The following is a 14,944-nucleotide window of genomic DNA, read 5'->3' on the forward strand; positions in this document are numbered from 1 at the left end:
GCTGGAAGCTGCACTGCCTGTTTCTGTTCTGCTTAGCTTGATGATATCTAGACGGACAGAGCAAATCACTATTCCTCCTTCTCCAAGAACGCCATTACATTATTCTGTCTGGGTTTACATTCAGCCGATAACAAAAACAGATGAAAAGGAACGGCTAATGTTTTGGAGTAATTGCAGAGTGCAGAAGTGAGCTGTGGAACACACACCGGTACATTAGCACTGAATGAGTTGAGCTGATGAACCATCTCTCAGCACTGATCACAACTGAAATGAAAAATAAATATTAACAGAAGTCTCTGTTCAGCCGACTATAGCTGAACTACTGAAAAATTTTCACATGTTTTGTTGCTCTTTTATTTGTTTATATATATATATATGTTTATATATATATATATATTATATATATATATATATATATATATATATATATATATATATATATATATATATATATATATATAAATAACAAAAAGTTATTCCTTGCTGTTTCTCCACAATGGATTTGTTTCAGAGCTGCACTAGAGGAGTTGAACTGCAATCTAATGCCACTAAAGTACAGGCTGTTCGTGCCATTGCTTGTGCTGTCCCACTTTGCCGTGGCACTGTTGGAGCTGGCAGCTCTTGTTGTCCAGTGTTTATTGTCTGATCTTGCGGTGGCCTGAAAGATCATGCATGTCAGTAAATACAGAAGCTGCCTTTAATCCCTTACCAGTTCCAGCCCTGCCTGCTGGAGGGGGAGTGTCTGTCCATCAGGGCTGTGAGTTTCAGCAGAGCCATCTTCTGTAGCAGGTTCAGCTGAGCTGCTGACTGCCTGTCAATCTGCAGGCAAGACGTTTCCGAGTGGAGATTGTGCTCGCTGGACCAGTGCAACCTCTGCTGCCTACGAGGAAAACACAGCACAGTTTTATAGTTTTGTATTTGTGCATTCTGGGGAATCTACAAGTTGACCCACATAGTCCTCAGATCAAAAACATTTTTAAATTCATTAAAGAACTAACCGGTTGCGATGTCTTAAAGATGATCCAACTCCAGAATCTCTGACGAAGCTGACCTCTGCAGACTGGAGCTCGTTGGCATTTTTATCTGCAATATCCACCTCTGTTTCTGAACCCACTTCATCCCCCTCTAGATGCTTATCAATTTCAAGGTGCATTTCATTTGGAGAAGACGGGCAGGGGGAGATTGAACCATTGGCAAAGTCAGAGTCTCCATCGTCAGACATCTTCTCTGTCCACTGGTTGACCAGCTGCTGAATGCCATTGATGCGATCCATGACTTCATCCAGTTCCGAAAAAACATTGTCGTCACCAATCTCTCCAGGCTTTCTGAGATGAACGTGGACACCTGGAACATTGTCATAAATGCTGATCCGGTGGTCAGCGACAGCGAGTGGGCTGCAGGCAAGTTCATGGTCTTTTGAAGTCTTCGACCTTCTGCCTCCATACCCGTGAAAGCTGCCTGTTCTCCAGTTCACCGTGGTGTTGTCTATGGGCGACAAAACATCGCTGGTGAGTGCTTTTGGGAAGGTCCCTGGCTTATGCCCCTGCGGGATTTGAAAGAAGAGGTTCTCTTGTAGGTTTCTCTCATTCCCGTTGTGCAAGTCTGCAGTTTCCTGTTCCTCGTGCAGCCCGGCCCTCTTAGCGTGACTGCGGACCCTTGTGATGGGGCTGGGCGTGCTCACAGCACTGCTGCTTTCGGATGGGCTGATGCTGCTGCTGCTGCACGACAGCCTAGAAAGTGACAAGTTGCTCCTGTTCTGCTTGCCCTGAAGCTCTGAAATGTCCACGCAGTTGAAGCGTCTCAGCTTGTCTTCATCAAAGCCCTCTTGTGGTACAGGCCCACTGATGAGCGGCTTGGCTTTGCTGCGGGGTGGCCTCTTCAGGCTGGAGCTGCGCATTCGGAGCTTCTCCATCTTCCTCAGCAGGCTCTTTCCCCTTTTCTTTGGAGTCTTCTCCAGGACTCTCTCCTCGCCGTCGCCGCAACTCTGGATTTCCCTCGGGGACGGGGGTTCGCTGAAGGAGGTGTCCAGGGATGCTGGCTTGCTCGAGGAACATCTGGAGGAGCTCCTGCTGGTCTCCAAATTGTCCAGGGCTGTTTTCTGAATGCAGGATCCGTCGCTGCTGGAGCTGTGCAAGGAGCATGCATCCTGCTTCTCTCCACTGTCCAAAAAGGTGGTGTCAACATTGTCCATTCTTTTGAGGTAGAAGCTGTCTGGGGCCAAAACGCTGAAGCACTCCAGGGCTTCCAAGCGGGACCACCTCTTGCTTTGTCTTTCGAAGGTCCATTTTGAGCTGATGGCACAAGGCTCCTCGTCTCCTGAATCCTCACTCTGCAACAGGAGAGACAGAAGTGTGTTTTGAGTGATTGTGGGTTGTGATGGAAATTGTAACAGATCCAAACAAGATTGAACTTACAGTAAAAAAAACCCGAAAAATGTCATATTGGTGGGTTTACTGTTAAATGCCAATTCCAAGGTGTCTGTCGCCTTATGAAGCCCAATAGATTGTGCTTGAGCTGAGTGTCTAGACGCTTGTCTACTTGCATCTCTGAAAACCAAACAATTAACCCTGAGTATATAAATAACTTTTATAGTCATTAGAATAAACTTACCCTTCGACTCTGCTGCCCAAGCTCTAGCTTCATTTCCACACATTTATTTAAAGTATTTAATCTCCTACAATGGAAGGGAAAGCACAGGTATTTAATATTTAATTCAGTCTAAATAACAGAAAGAAAAACCACTAGAGGGAATGTGATGCTTTGACACGATTAAAGTTAAACTTTCCGCCTGAACAAAAGAACCTAAACAAAAGTGGAACCATGTACTTTTAGGATCTGGCTTTGCGTCAGTTCAGTGGTTACTGTTTATCTACAAACGTGGGCGTTTTCTTTTTTAACTGCTCAGTAGGAACAATCAAATCCTTTCTCACACACATTGCATGAATGAAATCCTGGTTCTGCTCAGTCCAGTGAAAAGTATGATATTGTTGAGACTAATCATTTAGAGTAGGGGTTGAGTTTACCTGCAGAGTGAATCAATGGAGTCCCTGTCCAGGAATTCATGATCGTTTTTCACAAGGTCTATGTTGATAGGAAACTGGGAATCTATGAGAAACAAACAACAACTTAAAGGTTTTTACTAATGATCTGCTATATTTTAAACCAAACAGCATACAAGCAGTGCTTTTCAGAGATTTGCAAAGGGCAACTCCTACACAGAAAATGCTGTAAGATGGCAAATAACAGTTCAGTGCATGGCACGTGTAGCAGGACATTACAGTGAAAGAACCGCATCAGATGATGCAGTCCGTACCCCCACGTGATGTCAAGAGCTATCACCAATCAGTTTTACCTTCAAATAACTGGGCATATTGAGGGAAACCAGCTGCCCGAAGCCAGTCACAAGCCTCCTTTGTTTCAATCTCTGAAATGAAATAAATAAACAAACAAACATGTGCTCTGTGATTCCTGGAATAGGTTCATTTTCAACACATAGAAATGGTGCATGGATCAGCCAGCCTCCTCCCATTCTTACACATTACTATGCTTCTCCAGCCATCTGCCTTCACTTCTGCAAATCCTAATGACATCACAATACAGCCCGGAGCAGGTGGTGGACATTAAGCATGCAATTCCAGGACATTTCTAAAACTCTGTGCTGGGGTGGTAACTTTCCCATGGGCTCACCACCAGCTCAGAGGAAGATGCCTGGGAGTGTAGTAACATTTACCAAATAGCTGAACAATATCAGCTGGGGACATTTCTCCAAACATCCAGATAGCTTCATGTTTTCGTTTTGGAGAAAAGAAAAGAAGGTGGAAAGCTGTGAAAGAGTTCAGTCTCATTCCATCTCTTTATCTGCACGGTTTTTGCAGAGCTAAAGATTCCTAATCTAATAAGGAGCAGCTCCGAGCACCTCCTTCATGTAAACCCTTTACATTGTGCAGGATGAAAGAAAGACTTTTTGTAACAGTGTGTTCCAGACCCACGGTCAAGAAATTGTTCCATTTCATTTCTATAAAGGGACACCGTAGAACAAGTGCAATGTACTAGTATGGGTTTAGACAATGGCTGTTGTAGCACCCAAAACAGAAAGTGATAATGTAACATTTAGTTTATGCTATTGCCTATAGGTGGCCCAGCATCCACTTCTTAACCTCTAACTGTAATTCAAACTTCTTAAATCGCCCCCTAGCAAATACTTAGAATGTTTTCTCTTCATTTTACAGTAAAACGGACAATCGGGTTGAACTACATAACGCTTGAGTCATTTCGATATTGATTTATGTTATTATCATTCTGAGGGATCCTATTGCGGCAGATGAAGGGTGACACGCAGGGGACACCCCATGAATGTTTATGGGGTACTGTGGTTGCTCCAGAAAAGAGGATGGCCCATGAGAAACACATGTACATATAAAATGAATACAAAAAAGCTCTTCAATGCTACCTTTCTCTGGATGAAAGATTTGAGTTTTGATGTATGCTTGTACTGTGGCCGTGTAATAGAACACAACAGCAGAGTGGGTTGACGTCATGCTATGAGAACGATCATATCTGCCTTGTTCAAACAAATGTAATGAAAACCTTGAGCAAAAGAGGCATTTCCCATTGGAAACACTGGCTCCCCTCAGAGGAAACTCTTTCCCAGTCTGAAGGTACTGTGATAACAGATCAGGAGTTTGCACACACACATCCCCCTCAGGAAGCTGGAGAGCCGCTAGGAGCTGGATAGGGTGGCACTCAGAGAGCTACGTGCAGACTTGTCTGTGCTGCATACCACACACAGTATACACCCAGAGGCTTGAACAGCCTTGCTTGTCGTGCAGAGAATGCATTCCTAAAGCCTACATGGTTTTTTGGTTGGTTGGTTGGTTATTATTATTTTTAAGAGCAGATTGGCCTCAGAAAGGCATGCTGCTTGCTTTCCCGGGGAGGCTTCCACATTTAAAATGAAAAAAAAGGAAGAAAAGCATGCCACACTCGACCCCAGTTATTAGCTATTAGACACTAATCTTCAGCAGACATGCTCTCTTTCTTTCTCATCATGCTGCAGCTGGCAGAGGCTCCCAGTGTGATGTCACTCTCCAAGTGTTCTGTTGTCTGAGCTGGTTGCTAACAACAGGGGATTCCTAGAGTTAGAACAGTGCAGGGTGCACTTTCAATTGCTCATCCCACATGGATCTGTGTCATCATGGAAATGAACAGGAACCATATCCAGCTACACAGTGCATTTGGGACTAAATGAGGCAGGACATTCCAGCTTGATGTGTTAAACTGAAATGAAAGAGATGTATCAATAGTGTATCACTACAGAGCAGCTTCCTCTACTGGGCAGAGCACCTGTTCAGCGCACAGTATAGGGAGATGGGGCGGGGGCACAATAGGGTATATAATATTCTGAATATTTTATATATGTTTGTGCACTTTTGACAGAACTTAAAATAACTATTTGAATATCTACAGTATATATATATATATATATATATATATATATATATATATATATATATATATATATATATATATATATGTACACAGACACACACACACACACAGACACACACACACACACACACACACACACACACACACACACACACACACACACACACACACACACACACACACACACACACACACACACACACACACACACACACACACACACACACACACACACACACACACACACACACACACACACACACACACGCTGTATATATATAGTAAGGGATTGGTCGGTTTAAAAAAGTAAAAGACAATGTAAACGAACTGGTTGGTTTGGGATTAAAAACTGAAGATGGGTTAATTAAAACACTGTTAATTAATGATGGTGTGTTAAATAAGGGCGATTAAAAGTAGTTAAATCTGGTTAAAAAAACTTATTGTGCAGAGACAATACATGGGGGACATTAGGACCTGGTAGTCGTTACAGGAGTCAGGATCAACTCCAGGTTTATTTAATTGACTAATTAGAAGATTAATTAACATTTAAAAGGGTGTGTGTGTGTGTATGAATGAATGAATGAATGTGGATGTGAATGTGAATGTGTGTGTGTGTGTGTGTGTGTGTGTGTTAATACTGATACTCATATTACTTACTATCATACTATATGAATACTTACATGTGAATGTTACCACTTACACCACACACTTACCACACAACATCACATATGTGTATGAGTATGATACTCATAATGAATACTTACTGAATGTGTGAATGTGTGTGTGTGTGTGTGTGTGAATGAATGAATGAATGAATGTGAATGTGTGTGTGTGTGTGAGTATGTGTATGAATGAATGTGAATGTGTGTGTGTGTGTGTGTGTATGAGTATGAGTATGAATGAATGAATGAATGTGAATGTGAATGTGTGTGTGTGTGTGTGTGTATGAGTATGAGTATGAATGAATGAATGAATGTGTGTGTGTGTGTGTATGAGTATGAGTATGAATGAATGTGAATGTGAATGTGAATGTGAATGTGTGTGTGTGTGTGTGTGTGTGTGTGTGTGTGTGAATGAATGAATGAATGAATGTGAATGTGTGTGTGTGTGTGTATGAGTATGATGTGAATGAATGAATGAATGTGAATGTGTGTGTGTATGAGTATGAGTATGAATGAATGAATGAATGTGGATGTGAATGTGAATGTGAATGTGAATGTGAATGTGAATGTGAATGTGAATGTGTGTGTGAATGTGTGTATGAATGAATGAGTATGAATGAAAATGGTGTGTATGATTACACACATGTATGACTGAATGACTGACTGACTTACTTACTTACATGTACACTGAATGTACACTTACATTTGTGTGTGAATGTTGAATTGTGAATGTGTGAATGTGTGTGTGTGTGTATGAGTATATGAATGAATGAATGAATGTGAATGTGTGTGTGTGTGTATGAGTATGAGTGAGTATGAATTACACACAATGAATGTGTGTGTGTGGGTGTGTATGAGTATGAGTATGAATGAATGTGAATGTGTGTGTGTGTGTATGAGTCTGAGTAATTAATGAATGTGAACTTGAATGTGTTGTACACTTACATGAATGAATGAATGACTTACTTACACTTGTGTGTGTGAACGAATGAATGACTTGATGTGTGTGTGTGTGTGTGTGTGTGTGTGTGTGTATGAGTATGAGTATGATTATGAATGAATGAATGTGAATGTGTGTGTGTGTGTGTGTGTGTGTGTGTGTGTGTGTGTGTGTATGAGTATGAGTATACTCATATGTACTTGACTGTGAACCCACACACACACACATACTATGAGTATACTTACTACTATAATGACTTACATCTTGTGAATGTACACTGTACATGTACACACCACACACATTGTATGAGTATGAGTAGCATATCATACTCATACTGACATAATGAATGATATTAAGGTGAACTTGTGTGTGGTGTACACACATACCATATGAATGATGAATGACTTACTACAAATGTGAATGTGTGTGTGTGTGTGTGTGTGTGTGTGTGTCTTTGGGGTGGGTGATAGTAGGAGTTTGTTTTGGAGAGTTGGAAAGTTAGTGGAATATAGTGAAAAATGAACTATTGGAAAAGGTATTTGGGATTACGATTTGGATTGTGAATTGGTTTTGATGACGAGGAAACAGACTTATCCTGCCTCGTTATTAGATAGAGAAAGAACTGTTTAATTAGGGCCTGAGAACGGGTTAGGTTTTGTTTCGTTTATTTTTCTCTTTAATATTGTAAACAATAAACACACGCTACTGTGTTTCTTGGCATCCATGTGTTTATCCCCTGTTATCCAAACACAAACAAATAAAATTCTTCCTTTTACACACTAACCTCCTGTTAGGTAGTGATATATATATCTATATATATATAATATATATCTTATATATATATATATATATAGTGTACACTATGCACATGTGACAGTCCTGTCCTCCTCCTCCTTTGTTAGCCCAGCCCCGAGGTTAACTCTCACTTGCTGTCTGTCGTGTTGCACACTCTGCAGTCTCCAGGAACATGCTCTTGAGCTGAGTTCCACTACATCCTTCACTAACCTTTGTGGTAGTGTTGAGAATAGCTTACAAATACCACAACTTATCAGCAAGTGACTTGGTGTGAGTGTCACTGTAAGGACAGCAGTAACCAAGTCCAGCAAGTTGATACACACACACACACACACACACAATACCCAGTGTGTGGAAGCAGTGCTTCAGCAGTGTTGTCATTGAAAACATTTTCCAGTTGGTTGTAATCGCTTTTAATTGCTGACACATTTCAAGCTGCTGTTTCTGTTATAATAAGCAGTGCCAGGCTGGCTCTGACTGTAAAGTAAACTAACTTTGTTTTAATCTTTCCATTCAACACTAACCCAATCAATAAGTACCACTGTAATAAATAATCAGCTCTTTGATGGTCAAATACCAAAAACTTCTGCTACTCAGTTATTCCTACAGAAGTAGAAACCGATCTGGAAGAAGTGCAACTCTAGTAATGTTTTCTCATGAGACGTTAATACATTATTTAAAACATTAGCTTACTTTAGTTCTAATGGTCTCTTAACTACAGATACAAAAATATGAATAGAAATGACTGGCTTTATTTATGTCTATGCTTAATACAACCTGCTTTATGCAATAAGCAAATATTATATTATGCAGTAAGTAATTGTAAGAGCATGCAGATCACATATTCTGACACATTCATTTTTCTTGTATGAAAAGATATGTTCTAAACTCATTAACTTTACTTACTTGTTAAGATCATTCTTTTTTCTCAGTTCCTCGCTAACGGCATGAAATCTCCAGATGGTTCTTAATTATTCTTTCTTTTTAATTATTTTTAAAGACACGTCCTGCACAATTTGCTTTAACAATAAATCCTAACTGGCCTTTAAGTTTTATTACCAAATTATCCTCAACACCACAGTGCTCTCCTTCAGCACATCTGGCTTAGGAGTGAAATGAAAGCAGAGGCATTCACATTCTCCCGGTGGACTATACCAACTGAACTTGGCCTTCACAGGGGTGATTCATAATGTCAGCCTGATTTAAGTACTTATAAGAACTTAAAACCAGCAGTAACATAGCATGTCAGTGTGTATCCTTGCAGAACTTACAAAGCAGTAAGTGTGTAAAATAAATCTACAGAGATAAAAGAACCAGTTTGTGTTGAAGTACTTCCCTGGCATAAATGAATGGAGTGTTCCAGTGTATTAGACCTCCGCCCTGTGCATTTCATTGACCCCAGATGTCCCTCCAAAACACCTTCACACTGACACAATGGCTCTCGAGGAGCAATTAGTCACTGTCTTTTGTAGCTTAGTCAATTCATTATCTTTCAGAAAAGTGCCTTCAGAGTAACTCACAGATTACCTTTGTGTTCACTCTGTGGCTTGGCTGTTTTCTGTCTCCTCTCAGAATCCACTCACATAAACACATGTTCATCTTGAAGCGCTCTTTATTAGTTTCTGTAGTGATGATTCCTGGGGTCTAAGTGGTTAAAAAACTGGAACCCTGTCCACTATATTGTCTAAAGTAAATGTAACAATGTACCAAGAATGGAATGCTTTGTCGTCACAGTGCTTCGAACCCATTTTTAGGTTTAGACATTGAACGAGACATACTGTCAGAGATGAAAGACTGGGCTGCCAAGTCTTCTCTTTCCCACCCATATATCACCATTCTCTAGTTATTATCCCATAGTTCCTGCTACAAATTCCAGCACCCTCATTCCAGTGATTTCACAGACCCAGAGGGTGCGTGGGATGGATGGCACACAGCTGCTGCTTCTCACAGACTAGCAGCTGCAGAAATAGTTTGTTAAGTTCCCATCTCATGTGTATTCGTACAGGGTAAGAAGGACCCATCTTCAAGTGGCAGTTGTTTTTATTGAAAGTAAGAACAAGCAAAATTAAATTTTTGAGCGCTAAACTAACTGGAGCTGATTCACTGTGAGGCAGGGCTCACTCTAACCCTAACCCTAATCCTAACCTTGACCCTACCCCTAACCCAACCACAAGTTAAACAAAAGCAGAAGAAGGATGATAGGCCTCTATAAGTAACCACACAGACTTGATGTTTTGGTTTTATTAACTATTTAGCTGTTTGTGCTCTGGTGTGATCCTTGATGGTCAAACCATTCAATTTCTTTTAGTCTGTGTGTGAGTTTGTGCATGCATGAGTGTGTGCATGAGTCCAGTGCATTAGGTATAGAAGTTATTTACCAGTGAGACACAGTTCCTACTGCCAATGGACATGCAAAAGGAAATACAAGCATATTGAAAGGACAGTCGTAATAAACGTACTCCACATGGATACGAAACACACAAACACGGGTACCCATAGACTGCTGATTAATTGAACTGCTGATTAACTGGGCAGTTGCATATCAGTTAAATACTATTGATGCCACACAAAATAAACCTTCTTCTTGTGCTGCTTGTTATGATTCAGCCACGCTGGGTTTTGATTGGCATGTGTCTTGATCTTCCTGGCTCCAGTCTATTGTGCGGAACAAAGATATATCTACATCCTAGCCTCACAATCAAGAAGTGGGGAAGCTGTCTGCAATTGGAAGCTTGATTGCAGAAAGAATGCAATTGATTGCAGGAGGGTTTGTGTGGTACCGAAGGAGCAAACGCGTCTGTCTATTAAACTGATGGATAATATATCTATCCACCAGTAGCTGCGATAGAGGAGCAAATGCTGGAACATGCAAGTAGTTTCTGACAAACATAAATCGGTATGCTTGGCTTGGTGCCCAATTAAGCCCTAAAAAGGACGATTGCAGGTGTGGAACCATTCACTTTCCGAAAACACCAGCCTCACTAAGAACACTCTGCTTTCACCAGTTACTCCAAAACGTACAACAATGTTTCTTGACAAAATGATTTTTAGTAATTCAGTTAGCATCTTGTTGAATGAAGCACAATGGGAAAGTTGTCAAGAAAATGCTTTGTTGTCAAGGTGGCTTTGTGTTCTTCCTGGAATAGCAAAGTTATTGTGTTCTTCCTGAACACACTTGATTAAGGAAGTCATGTCAGGAATATGCAGAACCCCTCCTAAGGACAAGGGAAAGCGAGTCTCCAGAGTGCAGGCCTCGTCCATGCTGTCCTGCAGGGACACTATTTGAACTATTCCCAACGTTTACTTCTGCACCGCAAATGGAAAACATCGCTTTGTCTTTTATGATTAAGCAAGTTTTTCAGTCTGTCAATGAAAAGCCTGAGACATCATTACAGTATGCTGTGGTGTCTGTTCAGATAAACAACACATACAGCACAGCAGTGTCGTCCTGTTCAGATAGAGAACACATACAGCACAGCAGTGTCAGTTCTGTTCCGATAGAGAACACATACAGCACAGCAGTGTCAGTCCTGTTCAGATAGAGAACACATACAGCACAGCGGTGCCAGTCCTGTTTAGATAGAGAACACATACAGCACAGCAGTGTCGTCCTGTTCAGATAGAGAACACATACAGCACAGCGGTGTCAGTTCTGTTCCGATAGAGAACACATACAGCACAGCAGTGTCAGTCCTGTTCAGATAGAGAACACATACAGCACAGCAGTGTCAGTCCTGTCCAGATAGAGAACACATACAGCACAGCGGTGTCACTCCTGTTCAGATAGAGAACACATACAGCACAGCAGTGTCAGTCCTGTTCAGATAGAGAACACATACAGCACAGCGGTGCCAGTTCTGTTTAGATAGAGAACACATACAGCACAGCAGTGTCAGTCCTGTTCAGATAGAGAACACATACAGCACAGCGGTGCCAGTCCTGTTTAGATAGAGAACACATACAGCACAGCAGTGTCAGAGGTGACGTCAAGCCTTTTATAACCTACCCCACCCCACTCTGTTTTAGTATACACAGACAATGTAAATATGGCACACTCCCAGCAATTGGCGTTTCACTGCCGGCAGGACAGCACTGCTGTCAATACAGCATGTTCCATGGCAGCATTGAGCTCTGCTTTCAACTGTGCACACCACAGGGGACCTGGGAACAGACTCTGCTCTATACTACCCCCTTGGATGCTGAATCACTACCCACTCTATCAAAGGAAATGTGAGGAATTTAAACACAGGAAAGCATGCTTTGTACTCCTCTGACTGTAGGATGCTAGTCGTCTTGGTGAGGCCAAACAAAGAGAGCGAGAGAGAGAGAGATGAACAGATGTTCATAAATAAAATAGAATAGAATAAACCACTGCAAATGCATTTATATTAAATCGGTTACATTTAAGTTCATATCTTTTTTTTTCCAAAAGTTTGTTTCCATACATTTAAAAAAAAAAAAAAAAAAAAACGTTTCCACTGCAATTGTTAGTTTGTATAATAAAATGTTAGAAACATGATAGATGGCTGTTTGCTGGTCTGATGTGAATGCATTATGAATCCACTCTTTTTTGTAGATACATATTACGCACTGCAGATCTATGTTTAATCTGGTCCTCTTGCAGTGAGTCCTGCACCACAGCCACTTTGCACCCCTTTGCATTGTCTGTACAGCCAGGAATGATGTCACCCAGCGGAACTCATACATCGGCTCGTTTAATTACGATTTCCTATGGGCAAGGAAGGGCTGTTCTGACTTGGTTTTCTCTACACGCACTACTTTAGTCGACATGACTCTTGGTGCTGAAAGAAAAGTGAAGCCGGCTGTTTTCGGACTCTTAATTTATTAATCAAGGAAGCACTCTGACAATCTGTTGTTGCTTTTCTTAATGTGGCTTTTGTTTGGCCAGGAAAAAAGAGGGACATTTTACTGTCTAATTTCTAAATTTCTAAAATACTGTCTAAAGTCCTTGTGGAAACATTATGAACATGCTCACTGGATGAATTCACAGATTCATGTTCACTGTATGAATTCATGGATTCATTCATGTTCACTGTATGAATTCATGGATTCATTCATGTTCACTGTATGAATTCCTGGATTCATGCTTGGTGCCCCTGATGGCAACTGACATCATCTAGAATCATGCATTCCTGATGTGTTGGCAGAGGAACTGTATTCATCATAATCTGCTGCTCTGTGATCTCAGTCTCTATTTGTGTGCCACTACCTCTCCGTCACTGCTGCTAATGTGCACAACTGAAAGCAAGGTTCAGCAAAACCAGATCTCCTTTTCCGGAGTCTGTTAAAAGGTTTTGAATCTGAGCAGTTCTGTCCCTGGAGTCTATCTGCAAAGCCCTGTGTTCAGTGTGCTCTTGTGCACAGTTCCCGGACTACTTCATCTAAAGCCAGCCGTTGAGTCTCTGGCTTGGAATTTCCGATTCTCGTGCACAGCTCCGAGTGTTTATACTGAACGCACTCCTCTCTTCCTCTCCGGAGTATACCACACGGTTCATCAGCTGCATAGCGACAGTCATTATCTTTCATCAACATAGCTGCCTTCAAAGGTATTTCATGTTAACCGTTTGGTGCAGATGCATATGATTCAAGGGTTAGCGAGGACAGGAAACGTACAGTAGCTGGGGTAGCTGACGCCTGGTTCTCCCTTTGCAGTGCCCCAGTAAATTAGATATTTCCTTTACTGTCTCAACTTTATATGATATTTGCAATAATTATAAGTGGCTGCAATTATTAGTCTCTTAACCCCCAGGGGAAACCCAGGCTCTGTGATGCATCCACACTGCTTTAAGAAACCTCTGCTGTCTAGACACTATCTAAATAAGGGAGTGCTGCCTGGCATAGACACAGCAGCACAGGAGGATACATTAGCAAAGGCTGATGGAAAGATTGGGGTTCTCTGCTAGGGTGTGATGAGTCACTTTTAATCAGAGTTATATTAGGAGTCTGACAATGCCATGAAAATTCTATAGAGTCTAGCCTGCAGATTCAGAGGGTGTAAGCACTGCCACTCACATAACAACACTGCACCCGTTATCAGGACTTTGGTCGGTAACGTAATTGCAATTGCATTATGTATAGGGACTTATATATATACAAGTATATATATATATATATATCTATATATAAGATATTATATATTAATATATATATATATATATATAAAGATCCTGAACACCAAGCAAAGCATTGGGCCTGAAAACATGGAAAGGCTGGCTTTTGGAGGGCGGTATGACAATCGGACAATTAGACAATCAGACAATCAGGATGATTGCAATCATTGCTTTTAGCTTAACTCGTTGTTTAAAATAATATGTATGTATTTATATATTTATTTATGTCAGTATAACAGGCTCTGTGTGTATGTAATGCATGCTTTGTGATAGTGAGTGTGTGGAATATGAACAGGCATTTGGGTAGCTCAGGAGCCCAGCACAATCAAGCTGCTAACGTCAGAGAGTTCAGATGGGTTTGCGTTCCGGGAGAGGAGAGTGTCTGGGTCATTTTACACATCTCTCGTGGGTGAGACAGACTGTCCTTGGTGCCTATTTACATTCATCCTGCTGCTGGAACCAATGCTATTAGCATAATGCTCTTGTACACCTGTGCCTTGAATCTGTAGATATATCCCCAGCTGATTGCTAAAGCAGAATCAATGAAGACTCAGGCCCAGGTTTAAAACCAGCTGTGGAGACTTCAATTCAGAGACTCATATCAATAAAGCAGCCAAGTAGTTTGGACTACTTATGTAGTCTACATGCATGATAAAAACCGATACAGGAACAAATGGCAAATTGCAGCAGGTAATTTAATCTCACGACCTGCAATCATCCTCTAAATGCAACTGAAGCATTGTGCATCTGCAGAGTGAGGCTTTGTGCAAATTGACGACGATATGCAGGGTGGTTTTGAAAGTTCCAGGAAACAGACAAATACAGGGGTAGAGGAGCTAGCTCGTGAGCACTGCATTAGCTAACTGCTGAGCTGTTTCCAAAAAGGGTCATTCTGAGAGCGTGCCGTGCATCGATGCTGCGCCACCACTCTGCTTTAATAGTTCAAGGTTATGCTGACCCTGTATGAA

The 14,944-nt window shown here is 41.3% G+C and overlaps 1 protein-coding gene across 3 annotated transcripts in view; it reads right to left on the bottom strand.

Annotated features, from left to right (window-relative positions):
- The window catches only part of LOC121324575 (rho GTPase-activating protein 7-like), a 41,583-nt gene that overhangs the window by 6,102 nt on the left and 20,537 nt on the right, over positions 1-14,944 (bottom strand). For 2 of the 3 annotated variants that reach the window (XM_041266627.1, XM_041266628.1), the window contains exons 2-6: positions 3,353-3,424; positions 3,024-3,105; positions 2,611-2,674; positions 999-2,329; positions 710-880 (exon numbers count right to left, since the gene is read on the bottom strand). In XM_041266627.1, the coding sequence (XP_041122561.1) occupies positions 710-880; positions 999-2,329; positions 2,611-2,674; positions 3,024-3,105; positions 3,353-3,424 (1,720 nt within the window). Of the gene's footprint in view, positions 1-709; positions 881-998; positions 2,330-2,610; positions 2,675-3,023; positions 3,106-3,352; positions 3,425-8,751; positions 8,937-14,944 lie in introns of those variants that run through there. The other variant, XM_041266629.1, reaches the window with a different exon arrangement.

This window comes from Polyodon spathula, chromosome 12 (assembly GCF_017654505.1).
Source record: "Polyodon spathula isolate WHYD16114869_AA chromosome 12, ASM1765450v1, whole genome shotgun sequence".
Taxonomy (NCBI): Eukaryota; Metazoa; Chordata; class Actinopteri; order Acipenseriformes; family Polyodontidae; genus Polyodon; species Polyodon spathula.